Genomic DNA, 27,802 nt, shown 5'->3' with positions numbered 1-27,802 from the left:
ATTAAGGGGGTAAGTTACAGCCAAGGGATGGTGTTTAAATGTATTAACTGAGCACCAGTATACAAGCAGATGTTTTGGCAGTTTGCAAGTCTGGAGCAATCAGGTGTGTGTTAGCACAATGCCAAAGAGGAACTATGTCAGCAAAGGATCTTAGAGAAGCAACTGTTTCTGCTCATCACTCTGCGAAGGGCCATGAGGCCATTTCCAAACAATTTGAAGTTCATCATTTATACAGTGAGGAAGATTATTCACAAGTGGAAAACATTCAAGAGTCTCTAAACTTCCCAGGAGTGAACGTCCCAGCAAATTCACCCTAAGGTCGCCCCAGGAGATACATCTCAGACTCGACAGGCCCCAGTTAGCATGTTAAATATTAAAGTTCATGACTGCAAAGTTAGAGAAAGACTGAACAAGTAAGGCCTGCTTGGGAGAGAGCCTCATCTTTCTAAAAAGAACATAGTAGGACAGCTAATGTTTGCAAAGTTGCACAAACCACAAGACTTCTGGAACAATGTCCTGTGGACAGACAAGACCAAATTGAATGTTTGGCTATAATGCACAGTTTGGTGGAAAACGAACACAGCATTTCAGCACAAACACTTCATACCAACTGTCAGCACAGTGATGAAGGGATGATGACTTGGGTTTGTTTTACAGCCACAGGACCTGGGCACCTTGCGCTCATTGAGTCGAGCACGATCTCCTCTGAATACCAAAGTATTCTAGAGTTAAATGTGAGGCTGTCTGTCTGACAGCTTGTCTGACATCGGGTCATGCAACAGGACATTGATCCCAAGAACAGCAGCCAATTTCAGAATGACTGAAAAAAAAATCAAGGTGATGCAGTGTCCCAGTTAAAGTCCAGCTCTCAACCTGATTGAGATGCTGTGCAGGGACCTTGAGAGCTGTGCATAAACTGATGCCGGCAAACCTCATTGAACTGAAGCAACACTGTAAAGAAGGGTGGGCCAAAATTCCTCCACAATGATGTGAGACAGTCATTCAGAAAACTATTACTTCAAATTATTCCTGATAAAGGGGGTCCTACAAACTCCTGAAAAATGGGGTGTTTGTTTTTCACACACTGGTTTTGCATTTTGACCGTTCTTGTTAAATAAATAATGAATTTCAAACTCCTGGCAAGGAGCAGACAACTTTACCTTGATATGAAAACTGTAGAACTGAAAGAGGGTAAACTTCCTTTTTCGTGACTGTAATAGCACATCTCATATCACCTCAGTGTGGAACATAACTGCTGACAGCAGAATTTGTAGAATAGTGTCCAACAGTCTGGTAGCTTTCCCGAATCCTATAATAACACCAGGGATAGACTCGGCTACTCGTGTTTTTGCCCCCCCCACACGTCCGACCATCTCACCTACATCTGTCACTCTAAATAATCTTTAGAAAGCTTTGTAAATAAATTCAAAGTCATTTTAAATGACAAGGAGGCTGCTGCATGAGACTGTACATTTGTTTTATGTTTATCTAGCTTTGAAGTTTATCATTTTGGTTTGCATTTATGCATTTCTGTATGCATACTGTGTATTATCAAGTAAACACTGCTTACTGAACTCCTGTGCATCATGGCTAGGACACTTTCATAAGGGATTAGAGAGTCAGATGTCCCTGGTTAAATAAAGAATAACTAAATAAAATTGTACCGACTTTAAGGAGTGACCGGAAACTACAATATTTCAGCTAAAAAGACAAATATAATAACCCTTTACTGGCACAAAGCCATGCTGCTAATCAGATTTAGCTTTTTCAATGCTGGTGAATTAAAGCGCATCTCAAACATATACAAAGACATAATTTCATCTTTATTAAGGCAATAAATTTTCACTGAGGGTTACAATAAGGCTGTTGCTTAGCTCACAAAAAGAAACAGAGCAGAGTAGTTTAAATAAACAGTGTGCATCTGGAATCAATTATTTTCTCACAAGATGTTTCTGAACATTAAAAAAAATCAACCAGCCACATTTTAGAGTTTGAGTTGACTTCTGTTAATTTTCACATAGGCTTCCTGTGGCTGTGATATCTCACTGGAACCTCTTGAGGAAGTCCTGGTACGTCTGCCTGTGAGCAGATGCGGCAGGAACAAAATGGCCACCAGGATGAATGAGGACCTGAGGGTCTTGGAAGGAGGGGAGGAGCTCCCTGCTCATCTTATCAGGGATCACTCTGTCCTCCAGTCCAAACACATGCAGGGAGGGCACCTGGATGGGAGAGTTGTAAAACTTCTGGTGTTCCGTACATGCGCTGCGGAAACCGGCGACGATGATGGCAAAGCGAAAGCCAAACGCCGGCTCCAGTTTTTGCTCCTGAAGTGAGCACAGCATGGCCACAAAAGCGGCCCCCTGGCTGAAGCCCAGGATGCCATCAAATGGACCCTGGTCCTTCACAGCTTCTCTCACAGCTGTCATGCTCTCATCAAGCCCCAGGCTTTCTTCACACTGCTGCTGAGCGTTGAAACTCCGAGCCTTGATGTCAGAAAACCACCAACCCCTGGGGTCCTCATCACCTCCAGACTCAGGAGCTGAATCATTCTGTTTATCTGCAACTTCTGAAAGGACAGAAGAGGAAAGTGGCTACTTTCAAAGGAAGGCAACAGAGATTTGGGGTTGATGCAGATGCTGATTTTTTTGTGGGTATTTGTTTCTACTTCAATAGTCTCTCAGTTCTTCTTCAAAACATCTTTGAACATTTAGCGAGCACTAAATTGATGTGACATAATAACTCGGGCCACTGCAACAGGCTGACAGCAGACAACATAACAGTGACTAACATCTGGCACATATATTAGATTTACATAAAACCAGGAAGGTATGTTCAGATTAAAGAAAGATAAAAATGAGTTTTCAGCTTATCTGTCCTGAGTTTTCAGCCAAATTCCACAGATGACCTGGTCAACAGTGGAATTTGACCTGGTCAGCTGTGGAACTTAAAATGAGAGCATAGAACAGGTAAAAAACCCTGATCAGATATATATGCACTTCTTGTAAAATCCTGTGTGAAAGTCTCAAGCCACCTCTCATTTCTTTATATTTTGCTTCCAAGCAGCCAGACTTGTATATTTTTAAGTGGTCTTGAGTAATAGTTCACCAGGCTTTCCGAAGGTCTTGCTGCAACATATTACTGAATGGCCCAGCCCTAAATTTCCTGTTATGCAGAACTGAGCATCCTGAATATGGATGATAAAACACAACAATATGGTTGTATCTGAAAAATAAAAAACTAATATAAATCATTACCACATATCAAAATCAGCATTTAATCTAAAACCAATACTATAATGTTAAGTATTTGAATTATTGCCTGAAAGAATATACATACCCGTGCCACTTACTCATAAGATACATACTGATATAATATTCTGTACTGTGAGTCACCCCTTATTTCTTTGTTTTGCTCTCAAGGAGCCACATATTCTTGTCATTTTTAAAGTGGTCTTGAGCAATAGTTCTCCAGTTCTTATGAATCATTCAAGAATAAAAACAGGCACCTAACTCAATAGATGAACCAGTGTTGTGTTGACACATATGAAAACAATTTTAAATTGTATCTTTAGGCACTTTGTCAGAAGAAAACATAATTTCTTTAGGCGAATTTTTTGAAAAATGCCAAAGACAACATGGTTTGACAGAAATAAAAATTGTATTTTTTTTTTTTACCAACAAGGTGATTTCTGAAGTGCTATTAATCTAAAACTTGGCTTGATGTGCACTGCTTCCTTAAAAATTTAGAGGAAACTAGACAAGTGGAGAACAAAAGAAGCACCAGGACTAAATAAAAAAACATCTACAGCACTAAACAGTACCTAAAAGATCCAACAGAAACTCTAAGCTTCAGTTGATCAATCTTCCCTCTAGCACCTTGAAGTGACTGTTGTTGTGATTTGGCACTATATAAATAAACCTGAGTTGAACTGAATTATTGGTTACTGTAGCCTTATTAGAAATGTTTTCAGGAGTTCTTAGAAAGGGAAACAAGGAGAAACGACTGAGGTATGGCAAATCACACAAGAACTGGACTGAAAATGAATGGCAACAGGTCTTATAGAGTGATGAATCTAAATTTTGCATTTTTGGTTCAATTAGAGAGGAGCAACAATGTGTGTCTTTAGCCATCTGTAAACATGGTGGAGGCTGTGTCATTGTTGGGGCTATATCTTAGCTGTCTTGTTAAAACTCAAAGTAGAAACCACACCAAATATGGCCATAGCAAACATTGAGTTTGAAGCATGGTAGAACTGAACAAACGCTGCTTTTGCCTTATATACTGTTTTTCCATGTCTCCTTGCACACTTGCACATGTAATAAATCATTGATAAATCAAACATTGCAATAAATCACTGCACCCAATATCCCATCTTAGTAGAAAAACTTAAAGAAATGAGAGATAGACCAAATATTTACACAACAATTTACTTTAACTGGGTAATAACAACTATTACGTAATAATTATTAAGCTCTATTAACACACAGTTAGCTATAGGCTCAGCAACAGGTGTTGGTTACCCACCTTCCGTGTTAGCTTGCTGCACACTGAGGGGTGCACTCACGTAAACCAGCTCTACGTGTTTTTTCAGCAGCTTCCGCAGAGCCCCCGTCTTCTCACGGAACGCGGTGGCGTTCTGACGGTATCCATGGATACACAAGACCCGGAGAGGTGCCATGGACAAGTCAGCCGAGCTAACTTGGCTAAAGCTAGCCCGAGAAGTTAGTTTCACTTACGGGGTCAGAGGATATTGACGTGGCTGATGAATATATGACAATAATACGCCACGGTCTTATAGCTTAACCACTGTAACTCGTCTGCTGAAATACACAGCCAGGAGAAAACAGTTAATCAGTTGTTGAAATCAATCAAATGTAATAAATAGCTACAGTGTTCACGAGCGTAGTCGGAGCCGGAACGAATGATTATTACTTCCGTTCAGTCTTTTCAAAATATGACTGTTCATAGTAACCAATGTGATTTTTCTAAGAAATAATAAACAAACAAATAACGATAAATAAATTAATAAGTTTTTAAGTTGAAAGTTTTGCAAAAACACACTTACCCTGTCACAAACTACATATTTATTATTCACAACTTTATGTTACATCGTCAGATTAGTTATTTTCATAACTTTTCAGAGGTGGTATGGTACCGTCTAAAGGTTTTTGTAAAATGCTATAGATAACTGAAATAACAAAAAGAAGAGATAGCCTAGGAAAAAACTGCATATGGAAATTCCTATGAGAATATGTACTGAAGAAAAAAAGAATACTGTTCATGCATAACTAGGTGGTATTTGCCACTTTTTAGAGCATCTGTTTGAAGATAGGTCTTGCTGTTAAAGGGATAATAAGTGATGAACACTGTTTATGGTTTTTTCAAAATTCTCTAAACCAATGCACCTGAAAACAAGGCTTGAAGTGCACAAGCACCTGCAAAAAGCAGGTAGGACAGAGAGGAAAAAGCATCACCTGGAGGTATTTTCCAGTTCAAACGAGTGTTTCATTAGCGTATAATTTTGTTGATCTAATGATGGTGATCATATCTTACTACGTCAATATTAAATATATTATGTTAGGGTCTAAAATGCTTTGTGTAGACTGAATATATATTACATTATTACAGTGACTGTAGTGACTAAAGCTTTCATAGCCCATCAGATCACCCTTTCCCTCCCTCATACTCCCTGCCTGCTTTGCTGTCCTTTGGTAGGAAATGATTTCTGATGCATACTGATGACACTTCAATTTACCGCCAGCTCCCTGGTTTCTGTGTGTTGACTTCTCGAGACTACTTGCATCCCTTTTTAAATTGCACATGAATTAATTGCACATTAATGCAAAAGTGCTGACAGTCAACTCTGATAAGTCAAGGCAAGAAACATTGTCTTCTTAGATGTTGTTTTTTCTGTGCTGGTCAATGGCCACTATCATTCAGCACTAGATATTCTCCTTTTGCATGACTGATCAGTTCTTAGGCAAAAAGTTAAATCATAAGACCTTCTATATTAAATTATGGATCTTAAAAGCTGAAAATTACACATATTTGCAAAAAAAAAAAGAAAAGAAATTATTTGAAATATGTGTAGTGATATAAAATATCAGCAGACTTTGGAATAACTTAGTTGAACATATATTTAGACCTTTTTAATTTTGTGAGGTGAATTACAGAAATTCTGAGAGCTGCCTAGAGTAAATTGTGGGAGCCCGACCCCTAAAGACACAATGAGAATTTCTTTTGCTGCAATGTCTCAAGCAGCTACTGTAAAAGTCAAGAAATTTGTGAGAACTGCAAAAACACAAAATAACAGCAAAGAATTTCAACACGGATAAAAGTGAAATGCAAATGTGAGACTGCAGGAAGCTCGCTTATCAGAACATCTTTGAACTCCAGTGGCAGTACCATTCTCCCAAAGGACTCTGTCAAAAATTCTGGCATTGTCTTTGATCCCGAGTCTCCTTTGACAAAAAATATGAAGGCAAAAAAACCCCACACACTCTCGCTTCAGAGTGATAGCTGCCATTTAGCTGGTCTTCTTAAGGGTTCACGGATGGCCCAAAGCAGTGATGAACATATTCAAGGTAATAATTTAATCCAATTTTCCCAGTGGAGAGGCATTATTTAATTACCTACTGATTTCTTGAATCCCTAGACAGCCAAAACACAAACAATGTGTCCTTTCTTATTAATTTATCACTGCTACTTTTAATTAGTAAATCTAAAAATAGTTTATGCGGCCCTAGAATATTTACTAGGGTGTCTCGTGAAAATTTGAGAGAGCTCTGTATTAAGGATTTTTTTCAACTGGGAAGTGATTGTCTGTAGGCACTTCTGATTCAGAGCATGCATTTTCACTCCTTCTGTCTCCTCACAGGGTCTTTATGGAGAGACAGACTGGCAGATTGTGATTGCTCTCTTTGATGATGATGTTGTAGTTTGGTCTTTGTCTTAGTAACGTTTAGTTGTTGTTGTTGTTGCTGAGAAAGTCCACATGTTGCCTTGCTGTGATGCACATGCCACTTAGGAAATGTAAAAAAAATGCACATTCCCTTTCTCCCTCCCTCTCACACACATGCACACACCCACTCAGGAGACAAGGCTGCTGCTGATGTTCACCAGCACTGGTGAGGAGCCATCTGCTCACTTTGTCCCTTATTGAGACAAAGGGAGGGAGTGAAGGGGAGAGTTTTGCAAACTGATCTGCTGTTTCTCATTTTTGCTTAACTTTTAATTCATTCCAGAATGGCTGCTGCAACATGTTACTGACTATCCCAGTGCCGCATTTCCTGTTATGCAAAAGTGAGCATCCTAAACACAACAATATGGCCGTACTTGCAAAAATAACAAAATAACATAAATACATTCAAATAAATTACCACATATCAAAAATCACATTTTATCTAAACTATCAACACTATGTTGTTAAGTATTTCAATTAGCTCATGGAAGAATATGAATATCAACCATAAAACACACTGATATAATATACTGTCATATTTTGGAAAAGCCCTGTGACAGAGTGGTGACCTATTCAGGGTGTACTCCACCTCTCTCCCCATGGTAGCTGGGCGGGAGGGAGAGCTGGATAGGCTCCAGCTCTCCCGTGACCCTGATAAGAATAAGTGGAAGAGAATGGATGGATGGATTTTGCAGTTCCTTGTAATTTTTTAAAGTGGTCTTGAGCAATAGTTCTTCAGGCTGTAGAGGTCTTTTAAAAAAAGTTTGAGAAACTGGATAAGTAAAGGACAAAAGAAGACGTGTCAGGTCTAAAAAACTATCAGAAAGTCATGTCCTTAAGAACTAAGAAAAAAATCCAGCAAAGACCTGGCACAGGACCTAAGAGATACAGCTCACCCTTCAGCTGATCCATCTACTGTTCATCAAATGAAATGGTCTCAGTGGAAGAGAGACTGTCAAAAAGTTATTCTTAAGGAAAGGAAACAGAGAGAAAAGGATGCGGTATGCACAATTACACAAGAAAATAAGTGAGAACATGTCTGCAGTGATGACTCCATATCTGAAAGTTTGTTTGTTTGTTTGTTTGTTTTGTTTTTGTTTTTGTTTTTTTACATCATTTTGTGCACAGAGGTGGTCAGGAGAGAGGAATAACAGTGAGTGTCTACAGCTATCTGCCATCTACAGAGGCTTTGCATTTTAGCCAGTGGAATTCTGAATGCAGAAAAGTACCATCAGATTTTAATTCAGCATGAAATACCCACTGGAAAGCATCTGATTGGCAAAGCTTAATTTTTCAGCATTATAATGATCCCAAACACACTGCCAATGCAGTAAAAGCTTACCTGGATAGAAAATTGTACAACGCAACGCCATCTGTCATGATTGGTCTCCCCAGAGCTGAGGCCTCAGCATTTTTGAGTCAATGTGAGATCATATTGACAAACAGAATAAAAGGGGGAATGCTTATCTAATCGCATCACTAAAGTTATTAGTGACTAACGACTTAATTTCGCTTTCTCTGGGTGTTATCTGAGTTTAATTTATTCTATTTTTATACCAGTTTTGTGATTTTTTCCTCCCCCCAAAATTTTGAATTTTTAAAGGTTTGGAGCAGTTGTCAAATCAATGCAATTCCTACATCCTTACAAACACATTTGTTAAATCATACCTTTTATTCATATTGACCAGTTTTCAATATGTTACAGATGAAGTGATGAAAAAAAAACCCCAATCTAACCAGGCTAATAAATTGTACCAAATCAAATAATATTTGCTGGATTTTGACAAACTAGATTTATTGATAGGATTAAATCCTGCAGACCATCATATTTTACTGTTTTCCACAGGGGGGCAGTGGTGCACCATATGTAGACGATGCAATCGAGATGGGAATCATTAGCATGTGTGTATGAGGAAACAGGCACATAGTTATTGCACAGATACATGATTGATGTGGATTGATTGAATATTTTAAAACATAAAATTAAAAAAACAAAAATCCACCATGATTCAGAATGAAAGCTTTCACAGTAAAATGCCACATCAACCTACAGATCTAGAATTGTAATACTTGCAATGTGATGATTTTACATTTTTTCTTACTGTACTGCGAACTGCTGCTTCTGATGGCCTGCTACACCCCCTGATTAATAGGACATAGAGGTTAAACTTCACAGCCAGAGCCAAGAGCCAAAACAGGGGGAAGCAGTCATGGTCAGAGAGGTCAAAATGGCCTGCAGCTTGTTTCCTACAGCAGAAGAACTGGGATGCTGTCCTCTGCAGCAACATTATTAGAGACGCTGTCATTCTGCCGTGCGATCCTTGAAGTCTGTGGGCACATAAAGGAGGACAGGGAAGAGTATGACGAATGTCCTGTCTGTTCCGGATCCTCACTGGAGCTGGCAATGTAGGCCATACACAATGTGCATGGCCTTGTAGGAGAGCAGATGGATTATCCAAAAAAGCATCTTTATGCTTATTCACAGTGTTCATCGTCAAGTGTTTCCCTCCATTCAGGGTCTCGCCACTATGGTTGTTAGCGAGACAAGCATAGTGCAAAACAGTGTGATAAAAGGCTGTTTTGTTGTCGGGTTGTTGACAGCTGACAGTTATTATTATGGGGTAGCACAAAGTTGACAGGCGAGATGGCAGAAGTTCTAGACCTGTCATTTCAGGTAAGTGAAAATGTCAGTTACTCCAGGTGTGACACTATTATAATTTGTTTGTTAAATAATAGAATCCCCCCCCCAAGACAGCTTCTTACCGGGCAACGTTTCCAAAGCTTCCCATTCGTCCTGAAACATTTCGGAGCTTTCATCTGTGAGGCATTGGATGCAGACTCATGGTTGCTGAAATTGTATCTCCCCGTGTTTCGTAAAAAAAAAAAAAAAAAAAAAAAAAAAATCCCACATGGTTTGATTGACATGTTTTCATTCATGAATACGTCACATATGAGGTATGAGCGGCAGAATGACGTTACGATGTTTTTATTATGGGAAAATTCAAGTAAACAGGTGCCCCACTCCAATTAAAGAATAAAGAAGTCACACAAAGTTTTGTCGCTAAGATCTTACAATTAAAAAAATCTTTAAAACATTCCTTTAACCTTCAGTGCAGTCTGTGTGAAAGCCTCTTATCAGGTATAGATGATACTTTCGGTGCTCTGAATGAAAATTCTCACACCTTGTTCATACAAGATGACGCTTGAGTTTACCCACTCACTATTTCTTCTCACCAGCTTTGACATCCAAGTGCTACAGGATCTATTTTAAGCATCAGTCTGATTGTGATTGACTCATACAGGAAAGACTCCTCATGAGCCTAGCTGTTTATGTTTGAATCATGCTGTAAATTTGCTAAGATTTGGACTTCCTTTGTTAATTTTATCAGAAAGCCAACTGACTATAACTGTGCAATAACAAATCTAGAAAAAAACCGATGGCATATGTATCTATGTGCCCCCACTTAATATGGCTCAAATTAAATTACCTTTTTAATGATACTCATCGTACATCCCTGCTGTGAAAATGTTTGTAGTACCTTCGCAGTATTAGTTTTATGCTAATTCACACTTCTGCTCCACTAAATTTTAGAGGGAAATAATATACTTGTTTCATAACAATTATTGTAGTCTATTAAAAAGCTGATTATCAGACAATAAGATAAAGCCTCCAAATGTTACACAGTCATGACCAAATAAAGATGATCCATCCATCCAGGCTCTGGCTGTGAAGTTTAACCTGTCCTATAAATCAGGTGGGTAGTAGACCATCAGAATCAGCAGCTGACAATGAACTTGCGAAACCTCAGTGCTTTTAAAATGTTTGCTTCAAAGACAGGGACCAGGTCTGCGACAACTCGCAGTCAGCTACTATCTTCAAAGCAACTCTGGTGCAATGATAAAGCCACAATAAGGCAATCAGTCTGTTTTCAGTTTTCTATTAGTTTTCAGTTGAATGGGGTCAAGCTACCACTTCCTGCAATCCTTTTCCTATAATTAACTGTAATAACTTGGCGAAAATCTCACATCTTTTACCATCTGTTGAAAATCTGTTGCCATCTGTTTCAAAACCGTTGCCATACATATGCAGAAATTCACAGAAATTCACATTAACTACTTAAATTCAGAGTGCACCCAGAACCTCATAGATCTGATACAGAAAGGACTCCACAAATAGCAACATATTTGCTGCAGGACAGTGATTTTACTACAAAATGACACGGGCAACTTTCCTTTTATATAGTAATATAACCAGAATACAACCAGTTGGGAATCTGTTGAACTCAGTTGCAAAGATATTATACTGCACACAGGTGCTCATCAGCTCAGACTGATTGCAATATTTCAACCATGTTGATAAATTAGACTGCAGTTATTTGCAAACCTTTGCCAACCTGTCTAAGAGCGATTGCAGTCAGTCTGAGTTGGACCACAATTGTTTGGAGACACATTTCTGGCAACTGGGCAAACACTATGTGATCAGAAGTGATCTCCCAGAGGTTAGAGGTGTTGCATGTTCAACCTCTGGGTGAGTACATTTAAAAATATTTTTTTGCTAGGTATTAGACAGGGAGGTTGTCTGATTTTACTCTAGTGTGATGTGATTAATCATTAATATGGTCATCTAAACTCTTTAGCCCTTATGTTTGAATAGTGGCTAATCGGAAGAAAGCTTTGTTTCAGACAATGGATGAAATGTGTGGCTGCCCCAAGGCCCACTATTAGTAAATAGGAATTATGTTGAATTCTAAAAGTTCAAAGCTAGTCCAAGTGCAAGAATATCACTATCTAGCTAGGAATGAGCACATAGCTTTCCGTCATGTTACTTTTTTATATACATTATGTGATGATAGTGGGTGTTGTTTACACCGGAAACACGTTCACCTGGGTTTTCTTTATAGCAAGTGCAACAATACAAGAAAAGAAAAATCCAAAAAAAGCAACACATTCTTCGTCTTCAGATTTCCTAACATGTGGGAAGAAGAAAATCTCTGTATCAGCAGGGAAGTTGTTTTTCATTGTGGGAAGCTACCCAGCACCGGTCTCTGGTGTATGTTTCAAAATGATGCACTGACGCCTCACTGTTCAAATTCACAGTCCATTAGCTGCTGCCGAGCTAGCAGAACTTCAATGGATTGCAAGTGGTCCTGATGCTTTTGGCTGCAGGCTTTCATTAAAATATAGATCAAAGAGATCAAATTGATAAAAGTCTAGAAGGGGGGGATAAACCGTGTCACCACCAGAAATTAAATTTTATGATCAGGCGCACGGGAATCAAACACTGAACATAGGAAATCCCGCTCTTTTACCCTCACGCCATCATCCATTTCACATGCTGCTCAGCTATTTAATTTAATGTCACAGACATCTGAAGATCAAGTGACTGAAGTCCAACCACTGCTATCTAAAAAAAAACATGAACCCAGTCCCAATTCTCTGCTAGCATAAATCAGTGGCTTGAGCTGGTTTTGATGATCTCCTCGCAAAAGGTTGGTCTATTGTTTTCTGGACAGAGCCCCGGCATTCAAAGAGACAAATGACTCTGAACCTGCACAGAATCGTATATGAGGGCTTCTGAGCTGCACAGAGAACTTTAACCAGCTTGTAGCAAAGAAAGTTGCAGCAGCATACGTATCCAGGGAGGGAGAAGAGCAGACATAGTGGACACTGAAGATGAAGACTGATGAGAGGAACATGTAATAGAGATAGACGTTCCTGTCGAGCTTTTAGTGAAAGGCCTACTGGTATTTCAATTGCCTTGGGCAAATGGAAAACTTAATGGGGGCTCACAGAAGAGGCCTGGGAAAAAGTTACACATTGTGTTTTCTTATATTTTCTCACCCAAAATGAGTTATCTCAATAGCGCTTGGTTGAAAGACAAAAGAAAGCACAAAAAACAATTAAACCGCTTTCCCCCCAGAATTTTAGAAAATGTGAAATGACCAGATAGCATGTTTAAGTCATGTTTAAGTCCATAAACTAGAAAGTAAAAACATTTCCAAATTTCCAGACAGATTTTTATTTCTCTGCTTAAATCATTTAATGTTAAATGTACTAAATATTACTTCTATATTATCAAACTGTTCAGCATTTTTTGGTTACACTGTACGTTTTTCCATATTTCTAAGTGAACACAAGTCTATTCCTTTAGTCCTTACTTTTAGATGTACTACTTCAAGCACTGACACATATGATTGTTTTTTTCACATACACTTGAAATGTACAGTCACTGGTGTCAAAAATGCCCCCTCTCACATAGCACACAGCCTTTTGTGCAACGGAAAGTTTTAGTTGAGGTTTTACTGCCCGAGGCCCACTGGATAGCTATGAATTCACAATAGTTAGACTTTGTACTCAGGTATTTGCATGCTAAAAGCTTAATCCTGAAATTTCAGTCATGAGTCATAGATTAAAATTTTCACATATAGCCCCTACAGGTAATGTCTAAAAAAAAGTTAATGGCTGTGATCTATGTGTTAAAACACCTTTGGTGATGGCATAAGTGAATTAACACCTGGTTGAACCTGACACCTGTGGTGAACTTAAAAAAATCACAGTGTTCACTGGTGCAATCAAACTTTTATGTGTTGGTAACCTTTTCTTTAACTTTAATATTAAGTCAAAGGATTTTAAGACTATTTTAGAATTTCTTTTTCATTTTGCAATAAATTTTACTATACAGTTCACTCTCCTGGTAACAAACTGGTAATATTGGAAAATCATTTTAATATTAACAAATCAGATTTTTCTTTAGACTGTATGACAGTTCAACCAAGAACTAGAAAGTGAGACCATACATTTTCTGCACTGTCTCCCTGTTAAATCTAGAACTGAACTAGAACTTCAGTTCAACTATACTTGTTGTTACAATAATTTCTAAAAGTAGAATGGGAGGCAGAGCCTTCAGGTGTCAGGATCCTCTCCTTTGCAAGGAGCTCCTAGTTTAGATTCGGGATACAGACATCATCTCCACTTTTAAGATTAGGCTTAAAATGTTCACTTTTTGATAAAGCTTATATTTAGGGCTGGGTCAGGTGACCCTGAACCATTGGTTAGTTATGCTGCTACAGGCTCAAGTTGTTAAGGGACTTCTTCACCACTCACCACTCAACTCTTGAACACTGCTCATGTGTTTTTCTCTCTAATACCTTCCAATATACAGCTATATCAATGTAATTTAATTGAACTGTGTTTCTTTAGAATAAACTAAAGAGCACATCAGTTTTCTCTAGGAAAGCATCAATGGTAAGGTAATGTTTCCAGAACATTTAGTTAGCTGTAATCACTTTATAGGGAGATCATATGTATAGATCTTATAAAATTCCCCCCCCCCCCCCCCCCCCCCCCAAAAAAAACAGTCAGCAGCCAGATCACCTGCTGTGTGAAACAAGTTTTGTAAGCATCTTGTCCTGAAACAAGTGGAAAGCAGACTTCCTGCTGACACTCTGGCTCATTTTTCCTTCATAAGAAGGTGAAGAGGAAATCATCCACCACATGGCACATCCTTGTCGCCTTCAATATCTCATCTTTCCATTTTTGACAGGCCACAAATTTTTAGGAAGCAGGGCTTGTATGTTTAAAGAAGGCCCTAATGTGACTGACAGCTGTATCCTGCAGGCACCCTGTATCTTGTGAGCATCTGCAAGGGTTAATGATTACCCAGCTGGGACCTGGTAGTTAGGCAGGGATAGCACCAACTGTATAATAAGTGTGGTCTCTGGACCTGCTTCAGGGCAAGGCAGCTCCCAAATGAGAATGTGCTTTCGGTGCCTCTGTCCTCTTCCCAGCAGACTTGTGATTGTTTTAATCTTCGAGTTCTTTATTCATAAGTATATGATGCTGGTTTTGATAGGTGTCACACAAAGGCTATGCTAGTTACATTTACTAAAGGTCTTCTGTAACTGTGAAAGTGCACACAGGAGAACTGTTGTGTCATGATGCACATGCCAATTAGGGAGAGCTAAAAAACACACTCAGGGGACAAGGCTGCTGTTGACGTTCTCCCCGCACTGATGAGGAGCCATGTGTCAGTCCTCGAGGGAGTCAGAGAAGAAGCAAGAGAGAGTGAAAATAAGGAGTGTGATAAAAAGGAAGGATAGAAGAAAGAAAGCGGGGAGTTCCTATACTCAGGTGTAATGTGGCCCTTCCCTGTCACAGTGATTTATGAGGAACAGAAATATTATAATATTCCTGCTGCAAATCAGAGAAAGGGGAGCAAAGAGGGAGGGAGTACGGAGGCTTAAAGTGTGTGTGTGTGTGTGTGTGTGTGTGTGTGTGTGTGTGTGTGTGTGTGTGTGTGTGTCTAAGACAAACAAATAGGGAAGAGGGGCTAATATACATTAGCCAAAACCAGAGAGAAAACTACAGCAAAACAATATGTGGCACGCTGTTCCTCTGCACCTACACACCACTTCTGTGTGGATTTGATTTGTTGTTATATCCCTGCGTGTGAATACACACTCATGCTACAGCTAAGGTAACACCACACCACCATGTTTAAATGCATGCGATGTTTGCTTTGCTCTCTATGCAGTAAAGGTGGGAGTCCTCTTAATGGATTTTCACAGCAATAATAAAACTCAGTGGCCTTTTGCATTTGAGCATGATCCTCTCTATAGGTCAGAATAAAGACTGAATATTTTTGCTCAAGACTTCCTGAGTCTGTGAGTGAGTGCTGCACATGCCTTACTGTGAGGTTTCATCTCCCAGCAGGTTCACAATTCAGTTTGCATGCACCAGTGGAGTTGCGTAGGTTACATGTATCCATCTCATATTATGTGGCTTTAATTAACCTTATCATAGCGCAACATGAGCCGAGAGCAAAGGACGACAGTACGGAAAGAGTGATAACCCTGACAGCAGGTTTCTGTCTACGTCCTTCTTCCTTCTCAGCAGGTAGAGCAGGCTGTCTACTAAGGTGGGCTGATGGTTTGATCCCTGCCTCTTCTAACATGTTCTTGGGTAAGATACTGAACCCCGAGTAAGTGTGCAAGAAGTCATCAATTTAAGCAGATGAAGCAACACACACACATACAAGTATGTTCTATTGTATACATCCTAGTTTGCTAGAAGGCTTGATACATTAGTTTCATACACATTCCTTATTAGCTTTAAGTACTCTCCAACATGGGAGTGGCTCTTTCGAGAGTTAATTTAATTTTCTATATAGATTATATTTCATAAAGAAATACTGGTACTGGCATACACAGATTGGTTTCCCCTGCACATATCAATTAATGAGAATACCCAGACCCATAAGCTCAATCAGTAATTCACTCTGGCAGAACATTTACATTTACGTCTATAACGCTTCATTTTCACTCGCACCTCAGGGGGCTTCTCCCTTTTAACTTTTATTTTCAAAACCTAATTTTCACACCTGTGCCAAGGAAATGTAGGCAATGTGATTTTCACTGTGCTCCGTGGGCCCACTCGACTTGTTAGCGGTTGTCCAAAGTGAGAGGAAGCGAAAAGAAAGAGTCTTTCTTAAGTTTGCAGAAAGGTTAAAATATTCCCACAAAGCAAAATGTCACTTTCAGCTCAGCGGGGGCGGCACACAACGCCGCTTACGGGTCAGCCAGGCTGACTCCCACACAGGTGTGGCTCGTGTGCGGTACACAGAGCGACATTAACATACCTCCCGTCACACACACCTCACAAGTAACTCCACTTCAAGCACAACGTTTTCCACTTGTCAGTAGTGATGGATAATAGTTAAGGAGAGGGTAATGGCAGGAGGACGCTCAGGGCCCTCACATCTAATAATAATGGCATGGAAAGTCACAAAGCTGAGAGATGCGTGGAGCGATGCAGGAGGAGCGGAGCGTGATGAAATGAAAGGGGGCAGAGGGGGGATTAGCTACAGCTATTAGCAGCTTCTAAAGTAATCACACTCATTAGCTGCTATCAGATTGGGTTAGATGGTTATAAAACAAAAGAGAGAGAGAGGGAGAGAGAGAGACGAGCATACTCCAACCTACTTTTTTTGTGCTTCTCCTTTTCAGCACATTGCAGTACATGGTGACATAGTTTGTCTGTAAAAATAACACTGCACGGGTCCTAGAATAAAATGCATTTTTACAAAAGCAAATGTACTTGAATTAAAAAAGTATTTTGCCCTTTGGGACTTGAGGTTACTCGAATGTGGCGAGGTAAAGCTTAACAGACAGCTACCAATGTGGCGGTCTGTTAGGACTTTATTCTAATAATGTTTATCAAATTTAAGTGTGTAGATTATTAAAAAAAAATTGTGCTTTGCATTTTTCAGAAAAGGATAAAATTGACTGCAAAGACCAAAACATGTTTGTGTGTGTGATTAAATGTGGGGTTTTAATATGGGAAGCTGCAGTCTACATTGGCTTTATTTATTTATTTATTTATATTTTTCGCCTCACAGCCAAGTGGTTGTGGCAAATGGCTGCCCCTCACTCAGCCTGGTTCTGCTGGAGGTATCTTCCTGTTAGAAGGGAGTTTTTCTTTCTCACTGTCTCCAAGCAGTCTGATTGTTGGAGATTTCTTTGTATTATTGTAGGGTCTTTATGTTACAGTATAAACCACTTTGAGGTGACTGATTTGGCGCTGTATATATGTGGAATTGAACTGAATTGAACCAAAGGTGTCACGGTTTGCGGGTGCAAGCCGTGGGGAAGTTAATTAGGACCAGGCAGCAGCAGCTCAAGTGCAGGTAAGAATTTATTAACAATAAGGCAAATAAACAGAAATGGCGAGTGACACTAACAGGTAACCTAAACTGGGAAAACTAACAAAGCAAACCAGAAACGAAGACGCAGGGAGGTCCGAGGAAACACATATGGGGAGACGCAGGGACATCTAGGGGAAACAACACAGACGAAACAGCAACTAACAGAGGCAGACACGAGGTTTAAATACACAGAAGGATAACGAGGGAATGAGACACAAAAGGAGGGCACAGCTGGGAGTAATCCGACCTGACGAGACAGGGGAAAAGTAAACTGAACACACTGACGTCAGACACAGACCTTCACAATAAAACAGGAACTACACAAGCAAGGACACAGACTAAGAAACGCGGACTAAACACAGGAACACATGGGCAGAACTGAATAAACACTACACAGAGGAAGGACAGAACCAAAATCACAATAATAGAAAACACAAAACGCTGGGTCCAAAGGACCCAGGATCATGACAAAAGGTTTCTTCTTGACAACTGATTGAACAACAAATGCAATCTAAAGTCTGGCTAAATTATTATTATTATCATGATTATTATTATTCACAGAGAAAGAACAGTTTGTCAGAAAACAATACTCCAAAGCTCGTGCGAACACTGGAGGGGTGGGTGGTTGCTGCAGTCTTTCCTCCTGTCAACAGTGGCAGGAAAAAGGATCCCTTTTAGCGATGTCATTGTTAGGATGGGCGACAAAATCCACAGTCATGAAAAACATGCACTCTGTTTCAAGTTTAGCCAAAGTGAATGTGAGGGTTCAGCATCCCCAGTTAGATATCTCACAAGGATATCTTTCAAACACACAAAGCTAAACATGAATCCCTGTTGGCCTGTGTTCGTTTGGTCCACGGATTCCTGCTGAGCCACAGCTCGAGGCCAGTAACACAATAACAGACAATAAAGTCTGACAGGGCGAAACCAGGCAGGCTGTGAAAAAGCCAGTAGTTCAGGTATATAGCTGAAATCCTGATTATACTTCATTACAGGGAAAAAAAATATTTTCATAACTTCCGTAAGAACAGCAGGTTAAAGTTAAATGAGGATCTTGGTGTCTAAATTGTGATGGATGTTTACATCTGACAGAATGGCTGATAATCTTATGCTTGTTCCTTCACTCTCTTTCAGAAGAAGTTTGCCTAATTGCAAGTTTGCTCAAATAGCATATGGACGATTTTCCTTCTCCTTAGCAAATGGGAACATTCACTGTAGTGTTCATTAGTAATATTTGTTGTGTTTTTGTGTTCTGTGGAGAGGAGTGAGAGTCCAGAGCTGCTGCTGCCGCCGCTGCTGCTGTAGAATTCAAATTTGGAGTGACCATGCATTATACAACTGCATAAGGCAGAGAGGTTGATTGTTTTTCATGAATAATTTTTGCTTTTTTTCTTACAGTGCAGACAATAAACCGAAGCAGGCTGAGAAATAAAGCAAAGAAGCTATAGGAGTAACCTATAGGTATATCGAGGAGATGTGGGTTTTTCAGGTACAGCAATTAAACTTCTTTTGTATTTGTTGGCAGGCTACACATTTTTTCACACTGCATCTGACAGGAAATTAGCTGACCTAGCTGTCTTGGTTTAGCTACAAAGTAGGCATTTATACTGACAGGCTGTCTGAGTTCATGAAAGCGGTGCTGTCCAATGTTTTCAGTGATTATCACTCATTTGTAAAATAACATTTTATCCTAAGAGGCATGAAGTAAGGCATTAAGAATGAGTATTTCAATGTACCTTTGGAAAAAGTGTTCAGATGCTGATGTCCATTGCTGATTACTATCTCCAAAGCAATGGGAAGGGCATATGTATTTGCCAGCAGAGGAACATTGCCTTTGTCAGAGCTAGGTAGCTGCCCAAACCACAGCTGCTGAGCTATTCACATTAGTGTCAAACTGGGATATGTGATTTCAGTCTGGGGAGCTAACATTCCCAGAGCATGCTTTGGAAACCTGAGGTCAGATGTGGCGCACACATCAGTCACCTGCAAGCAGGTGAACCTATTAGAGCTGGTGATGTCCTAGGAGAAACACATGGAGTGAAGGGAAGAGGTTCAGTCATCAGGAGCTGGTGGAGCGTTGCAGGAGGAGCAGCTGGAAGGCATGCTGTGAGCCCATCGAAGGGGGATGAAGAGGGCGCGCTCGTGCATGGTCTATACGCTGCTCTGCATCACAGGAGCTGCGAAAAGGAAAGCCATCAAATCTACCATGGAGGTGGCAGAAACGCCCTCAAAATGGCTTTAAATGAGGAAAATCATGGGCCAGTGCTGCTGGGGCACAAACAAAGAAAAAGAAAACTCATCTGAGTGAGAGTGTATGATAATCCCGAAACACCCCAAACACCCAAGAACCTCAGGTAGCTCACTGAGGATCTGTTTCCTAGCATTCTAGCATGTGTCTTTTACTATCCTGATAGTAATCCTTATACAACTTCAATATATGATATGATGTGTGTGTGTGTGTGTGTGTGTGTGTGTGTGTGTGTGTGTGTGTGTGTGTGTGTGTGTGTGTGTGTGAGTGATAGACATTGTTTGCCATTGTTTAATTATGCAGCTTCCCTCAGCTCTGTGAGCCACAATGTGTTGTAGCTCATTGTTTTAATGTTATACCACTTAAAATTCTGATTCGGATAATCAGAATTTTACCAGTTATGTTATGGATAACATAACTGGTAAAATGAGCATTTAGTACGAGATTGTTCCTTGATAGATATTTCCTCAGAGTGGAGGCTAATAAAAGAGCAAACATTGGACTTCTCTAACAAGAAACCCAACTTAAATTAAATGTTAATATGGCTGTTATGTGTAAATAATATGATTCTGAGGTAGTTACCGACACTTTTACTTCACAACAACAATTATCATTTGAACATTTGCTTAACATAATATATAATATATTAAATCTCTGTCTGTCTGTCTTTCTGTTTGTTCACCAACTCCTCCTATAAGACATCTTAGGCCTCTGGAGATTATTTTCTGTCAGATATTACAGTATGACATCATCATGCTACCTAGTAGCCACCTACCAATGGGCTAAAATAGTGCGTATACACCTTCAATAACCTATAAAAGCATGATATCACTTTTTTGTCATGACAATAGGGACTAGATAAAAAGTTTACTGTCAGATAAATTTGTATAAATCTGGAATTTGAAGCCATGTAAATTATTCTGGACTCATTTTATGCATGTCATTAACATTTAGATAAACCATAAAGCATGTACATATAGAACCATAATGAAAGTTATGGAATCCTATTGTACTATATTTATGTATGTTTAATCAAACATAATATCATGCATAGCAACTTTTCATTATACACAAAGGGTCGACAGTGTCTAGCTGATAAGTATACACTTAGTTTTTAAGCAGTGGACGGTTGATATACTAGAAGTACCAGGAGTATAAAAGTGAGTCCACTGCTATTTTCAGGCACAAAGTTACGAGTCAAAAATCTGAAATTGTGACAAACAATGCTCCCCACAGGCTTGTCCCTGGCCTGAGTGGACTGGTAATAGACAATGCAGCTGTCAAAGACAGAAGTAAGAAAAAGAACAAGATATCACTGAGTACAGTGAGAACTTGCTCCTTAGTCACCTTCAGTTTCACTGCTGGATGCTTTAAGGGCTCTTCTCCACCATCTTAGGACTCCACTAAGAGTACTTTTGGTATCTGTATGCGTCCCAAGTCTTCTCTAGACAGAAAACACAGTGTTGATTACATTAAATGTGATACAGATCTGGAGCCAGTGGCACTCGGTCAATACGACTGACAAATGAGAGGACTGAAGACAGCGCGGTTCTGGCTCCTTCGGCTCTCCTCTCTCTCTTTCTTGGAGTCTCCAAACACCTCATATGGAGTCCCTGCAGTTAAATTCTTTAAAATGTGACCATACCTTGATTATATTTACACTATTTTTTTTTTTTAGATAAAACACCACAGTTTTATTACAGTTTTGCCTCTGTGCACCATCACAGTGGGTATAAAATCCATCAATCAGGGAGTGCTTGAAGTGTGGACTTTCAGCTTTAATTCAAGGGCTTTAACAAAAATGTTTGCACTGTTCGGGAATTACAGATATTTTTATACATATTCCCCTCATTTTCTGAGTCTCAAAGGTAACTGTACAAAACAAACATGATTTCCAGTCAAAGGATTGTTTTCAATACTTTGCAATCAATGACTTCCTAAACTCTAAAATCCATGGGCATCACTAAATGATCCCTTTAGATTCTCTATTAGGCCTTCACTTGTTTTTGCATTTGTCTATGTCTTCAGCTTTGTCATTGGTAACTATTTTTTATTTAATAATTTTAGTAACTTTTTCCACAACATTTTAATAAGGATGGATAGTAGCATGTGAAATGTATGACTCACACCAGAACTCAGGTTTCCTATCCACAACCTGTGTTTGGTTTAAAGCAACAAAAGCACTCTTCAACATGTTGCCATTTGCTCTGATGGAATGGTGTTTATGCCTTATATTTATCTCCTTGTTAAGACATGGGTCAGACTGACAGATAAAAAAATAGCGTGCTCTCTGTAGCCAAGGATATTTTAGATCAAGATAAATTAAATGGCTGCGGCAGCTCTTTCGCTGAGGGCTAGATGACAAGATCAATACCACTCTGATATGTGTCTGTTAAATATGAAGCTACAGCCAAGACATTGTTTCCACTAGCTTAGCATAAAGATTAAAGGCAGGAGGAAAATGTTACCCAGATAAGTCCTCAACTGACAAAGAAATATATTGCAACAAATTCCTTGAAAAACCACAAATTATCATTTTTCTGCTTTGTTTCTCTTATTGAGTTGTTTACATATTTAGGCTAAACTAAACTGCTCGACTCCTGGCTGTATGTCTAGGATAGACAATTAAGATTTTTCTTCCAACTCTCAACAAGTAAGCGGATTTTCAAGTTTAGATCTCAGTAATAGAAAGCTATTACATTTCTGGGAATTTCACTTTTATTGAGAAGTGATTAAAGTACCGGGAATGTCAAGAAAAATGTCCTCAAAAATTGCGAGCCGTGACTTAAAAGCTGTGCTTTTTGTTGGTTAATGGCACAGAAACACATGAACCAGCCAATAACGCATAAACTGAAAACAGCACACCTGAAATGAAGCAGGATTAAAGCTTAGCGGGGTCATTTCAGGTTTAACCTATCGAAAGTCACCACGGTAACGGCAGACCTCACCTTATGTTTGAAATTGGAGATCAATAAGTACAAAACCACTGAGTACTGACCAAACAGTTCTCTGGAAAATAACAACTCCATTCCTGGGAAATCTCATGTAGCCCTGTGCACGGGGTTGTGAAAGGGTCTCTAGTAGACCTTAAAGTTTTTCTATTTCCCCCATGAGCATCTAACACATATAGATTTTTAGAGGCAACTTTATACCTTGCACTTTTTCTCGCTGCATGTGAAGCTGTTTCAGTCGATACGACTTTCTCTTGTGAAAATATCTACTTTTTTGAAAAATGCATTAAATAAAATGTAATTATTGTTACGTCATATTTTGGTGTCTGAAAGATAGAGCAGTGATAATGAGGAGCGTTTTGTTTTTGTTTTTTTAAATATAGGCGACTTTTCCAACTTTCCATCCTTCCCTTAAATAGACTTTAGGCTATAGAGAACTTTTCAAGTCTTACTGACCACGCAAAGCTCTTAAAGCACACACACACACACACACACACACACACGCACACGCACACGCACACACACACACACACACACACACACACTTTCATATAATGCTTTTCCTATAACACACCCACACATGTGCTGCTTTGGCTGCAGCAAGTGTGTTGAGGTTAGCCTGTTTTTAACATCTCTAATATAGTTTGCCTTTTGTTTCTAAATTGGGCTGCCAGTAGACATATCCACGTTTGTTATTGGAAATACTGGCAGCAACATGTAATTCTTTCTCTTTCATCTTTACTTTAATTTATTGAAGCTAAAACAAAACCACAAAAGCTAGCATTTCACAACTTCCTTACTTTATATAATAGTACTTGTTTGTTATAATAATTTAATTAATTAAATTAATTAATTCACATTTTTTCAGACAAGATTAGTCCATATCATAAAAAAAAATAAATCTTCAAGCAGACGAAACCATCACAAACTATACAGACATTTGTTCCAGTGTTTATAAAAGCTTGACGTATACCTTGTGTCACATTTACTATAACCTCATTTTGCAACTACTGCAAATATAACCACTGTATGGTTATATTTGCAGTAATGGTAAAAAGAGTACAGTACAGTATGCAGGCATCTCACCAGAAGTCTGAAATTTTCACAGAAAGAGAAGACTCAGCTGAAGTGTTATGAAATCCTGGGTGGAAAAACTAGGAGAGGACATCTTATGTAATGATCTCAAAAAACTAAAGTTGCATAATTTGACTAGAGGAATATTACCATACATTTTTTCATGCATAATTTTGCAAGCCTACACACTTGGCTAAAATAGTTGGCTTGCATAATAAAGGGATTGAAACTTCATTGATAAAACCTAAATAAATTATTTTAAAAAATTTATAGAAATCTGTGTGAAATCTGAAGCTGAGGGAATCAGCTGTCAGCTTTCAGTTTACACATAGATTACAGACTGAGATCGGTGAGAGGGTGACAGCGCTGAAGCTGAGCTTGACTTATGAACTTGAAAACTTGAGCCAAATTACACAGCGTCACTTAGTCATAAAGCGTTATCTTTATATCCTGAGCAAAAACTTTGTGCATACATGTTTCTACAAAGGTTCTCAAAATAATCAAAAACTCAAATTTTTCCATCCCAGCTACTATTTCATAATTTTGGATGTTTGGAACAGGTATAGCAACTTAAAAACTTTTTGAAGGAAACTGACTCACAATCACGCAAACACACATAGCCTCCTAATGTTTGCAAACCAAAGATCATTTCCTGTGTATTTTAGTTAGTTTTGTAAGAACGTGTGATTTCAAATCATTTGCATCGGTTCGAAAAGTTTGGATGTTTGGAAGTTTGGATAAATGTTTGTCTATAATTCATGCACATCCAACTAAAGTCCAACAAAGTTTACTTTTACTTTAGAAGTGTCTTTGTTTCCGTGTCCAAATCGTGTCCAAAGGAACCTCATACGGATACGGAGGATTTGTTGGCACTCCGCACTCGAGTCTTTACCAAGATGTTCCAGACAAAACCACTGGATTGTGAAAAACATCTAAAGATAACCTCACCCTCGGAGAATGTGGATACTAAATGAGCGAGTAAATAAGCCAACGGACCTCTGGATAAAAAACAAAGAAACAAACAACAACAACAAAAAAAACATTAGTCACAAAGAAGAACTTGCAGACTTCAAGAAAGAAATGGATAATCAAAAGCAAGATCTGCAAGAGGATGAAGAAATGGAGAAAAGGTATAAGGAACCGTAAGAAGAGAACAGGAGAATGAAAATAGAGGAGGAACTGTATAAACAGCTGGGTGAAGTGAAGGAAAAAATGACAAAGACATTCATAAAACTGAAGAACAGGAAGAAGAACAAAGAACAGAAGTATTAAGAATTAAAGTAAAAGTATAAATACATGGAAGAACGAGAGAGGGGAGAATGTGTAAAGAACTGCAGCTTAAATATAAAGCTTTTTTTTAGTTTTGTTAAAAAAAAAGGGACAAGCTCAAGTTGAAAATCAGTGAGTTCTCCATCTCCTTGACGCTCCACCCGCACTCTATTAAAGTCTCTGCCCTCCCCCTCCTCTCTCACCTCTCTTTCCTCTCAGTCCACCCTGACCGAGCATCCCTTCTTCCGCACAACCTTCCCCCGGCCTTTCTCCATTAAACCTTTATTAAACCAGAACGTCCCTTGAGATTTAAATCTCTTTTTCAAGGAAGGCCTGACTGAGAAAGCACGGCATCGCAAGGCTGCACAAATTATGCAACGGACATGCAACCTAATAATAGATAACAGATTTTTACCAGAGGTTTGAAATACAAACCAAATACATGGGTGAAGGCACTTTAGAGTCGCAATTATAACATCTATGAAGCATCTGTTAAATACCGGTCAAATGTGTTTGTTTAAAGAGCCCTACATTCATTTTTTTCTAAATAGGGGGAGGAATGGGCTGTCAATGGGTGGATAGGTTCAGTATTTGCAGTGCAAACAATGCAAAGTAAAATCCTTAAACATTAACATTAATGTTCGAATTACCTTAAAAGTGGTGTGCTGCAGAAAGAGGATTGCTGCTCAGTAAAGCAAAGATTTAAAATGGCAGCTAAGCATCATCCTCTCTGCATAAAGAAGAGATTTCAGGCAGCCTTGCCAACAATCTACTCCAAAACGCCCGAACACTAAACAGAAATTAGGGATAAAGGCTGATAGGAGGCACACATCAAAAAGAGCAGGTTAAGAGCAGATTAACAAAAGTTAACATTCACATAGTAACATGCAAACTGCAGTTTCTTTTAAAGGTTTTATTATTATGACTATTCTCTTAAAATGTGTACTCTTAAAAAAAAGCTATTACTGTAAATGAGTTTATAAGAGCTTCAAGTTCTCCCACTAAAACCTGTACTTAAAAAAAAGTAGTTCAAAAATAATAAAACAATAGGCCATAAAAAACAGAAACATTATCAGGGATGTTGTTATGTGTTTTGTTTGGTACTGCTGGCTTCTAATTTCCCCGTGGTATTCAATTAAACATTATTTATATATCTTTGTACTGTTGAATTATTCATGAAGCCTATTATTGCTAAAATGTTTGAGTCAAGACTATTATCTTATTATGTAGGAACTTTTTACATTTAAAAAAAGCTAAACATTAAAATGTTAAGAGACGCGCTGTTTAAAACAATTAGTGAGACAGCGCTGCATTCTGGAAATATTAAGTACTTGCAGAGGAGGGAATGGTGGGGGAGGCTAATTACTGGAGGGAGATGGGAGTTATGTGAATTATAATTGTTTGCTCTGGTCTGTGATATTTAGCTGTTTATGAGTAGAATAAATGTGTGGAGCTGTAAGGGGCCAAATGGTCTCCTGGCAAAGAAGCACTGCGCTCGGTGGTGGGTGATGGACTCGGCTTGCAAATGTTTCCTTGCAGTTTTCATACTAGTAAGATAATTGCGTCGTCCAGCAGTCTTTCTTCAGCTTTCCCTGTAATGGTGACACTGCTTCCCTGCAAACACTGTTTTTACAAGTCTTGCAGAAAAGCCACAACAAATGAAAACAACATGTAGTAACAGAGTAAATGTGGTGACATTATGAGCATGAACTTAAGATTTCACATCCCCTCTCCTTGCATAAAAATCACAAATGATCATAACACATCACATCCTAAAGACCTTGTAGTATAACATTATCTCAATAGAGACTACAGGCTTGCTTGTGGTCCCTACAGAGAGCTCCAATGGGATTCACGGCCTTCAGTTATCAGGGTCCTCTAGTGCGGAACTACGAGGGTTCAGGAGACAGATGCGCTCCCTGTAGATTAGCTTCAAACTTTCCTTTTTGGTAACGTTTATAGTTGGCGTGACTTGGAATCATCATTTAGTTATGCTGCTTTAGGCTCAGGCTGCCGGGGGACCTCCCGTGATGCACTGAGCACTTCTCCTCCACTCCCCTCTTCTCCAGTCCACATGTATTTATACGCCACTGTTGCATGTCATTAACTTTTGTTTTCTTGTGTCTGTTGCTTGTGGTCTGCCTGTGCTTCTCTCTCTCCTGCCTTCTCTTTCTGATCATCTCCCAATCAGTCACAGCAGATGGTTGCCCCTTCCTGTGCCTTGTTCTGCCGGAGGTTTCCTGCTTTAAACGAGAGATTGCCAAGTGCTGGCTCACAGGGAATCGTTAGATTATTCGGTTTCTCTCAGTAATATTGTTGGGTTTGTGCCTCAGAATGTGAAGTGCATTGAGATGACTATTGTTGAGAACTGCCATTATATGAGTGGAATTTAACTGGAACCTTACATAAGCATCCAAAATAGGCTTCCAAGTTGGATTAAAATAAACTACTGTAATTACTTTAATAAATGAGAAACCTATTCTATAAACTTCCCTTGTCCCGCATGTATATGTCACAGTGTAGTACTACGTGATATTCATACTAGACTATGTGCCTTGAATTTATTCATGTGAAATGAAAAGTTCATTACTTGCTAC

General features: G+C 39.1%; 1 protein-coding gene across 1 annotated transcript; it reads right to left on the bottom strand.

The window, feature by feature from the left end:
* Positions 1-1,802: 1,802 nt before the first annotated feature.
* Positions 1,803-4,936, bottom strand: ovca2 (OVCA2 serine hydrolase domain containing). Its single transcript, XM_005462336.3, has 2 exons — positions 4,525-4,936; positions 1,803-2,566 (listed from the first exon to the last, which is right to left on the bottom strand). The coding sequence occupies exons 1-2, from the start codon at positions 4,676-4,678 to the stop codon at positions 2,043-2,045; spliced, it is 678 nt and encodes a 225-aa protein (XP_005462393.1). The 5' UTR covers positions 4,679-4,936; the 3' UTR covers positions 1,803-2,042.
* Positions 4,937-27,802: the final 22,866 nt, after the last annotated feature.

This window comes from Oreochromis niloticus, linkage group LG10 (assembly GCF_001858045.2).
Source record: "Oreochromis niloticus isolate F11D_XX linkage group LG10, O_niloticus_UMD_NMBU, whole genome shotgun sequence".
NCBI classification, from domain to species: domain Eukaryota; kingdom Metazoa; phylum Chordata; class Actinopteri; order Cichliformes; family Cichlidae; genus Oreochromis; species Oreochromis niloticus.
Note: the sequence above shows the minus strand (reverse complement) of the source record. Positions and strands in the feature narration are given on the sequence as shown.

Bases quoted from the DNA above. Each gene is read 5' to 3' on its own strand.
- ovca2 (XM_005462336.3), bottom strand. From the start codon at position 4,678: ATGGCACCTCTCCGGGTCTTGTGTATCCATGGATACCGTCAGAACGCC. The intron at 2,567-4,524 runs GTGGGTAACCAA...CTGTCCTTTCAG, and splicing joins GCAGCAAGCTAACACGGAAG to AAGTTGCAGATAAACAGAAT.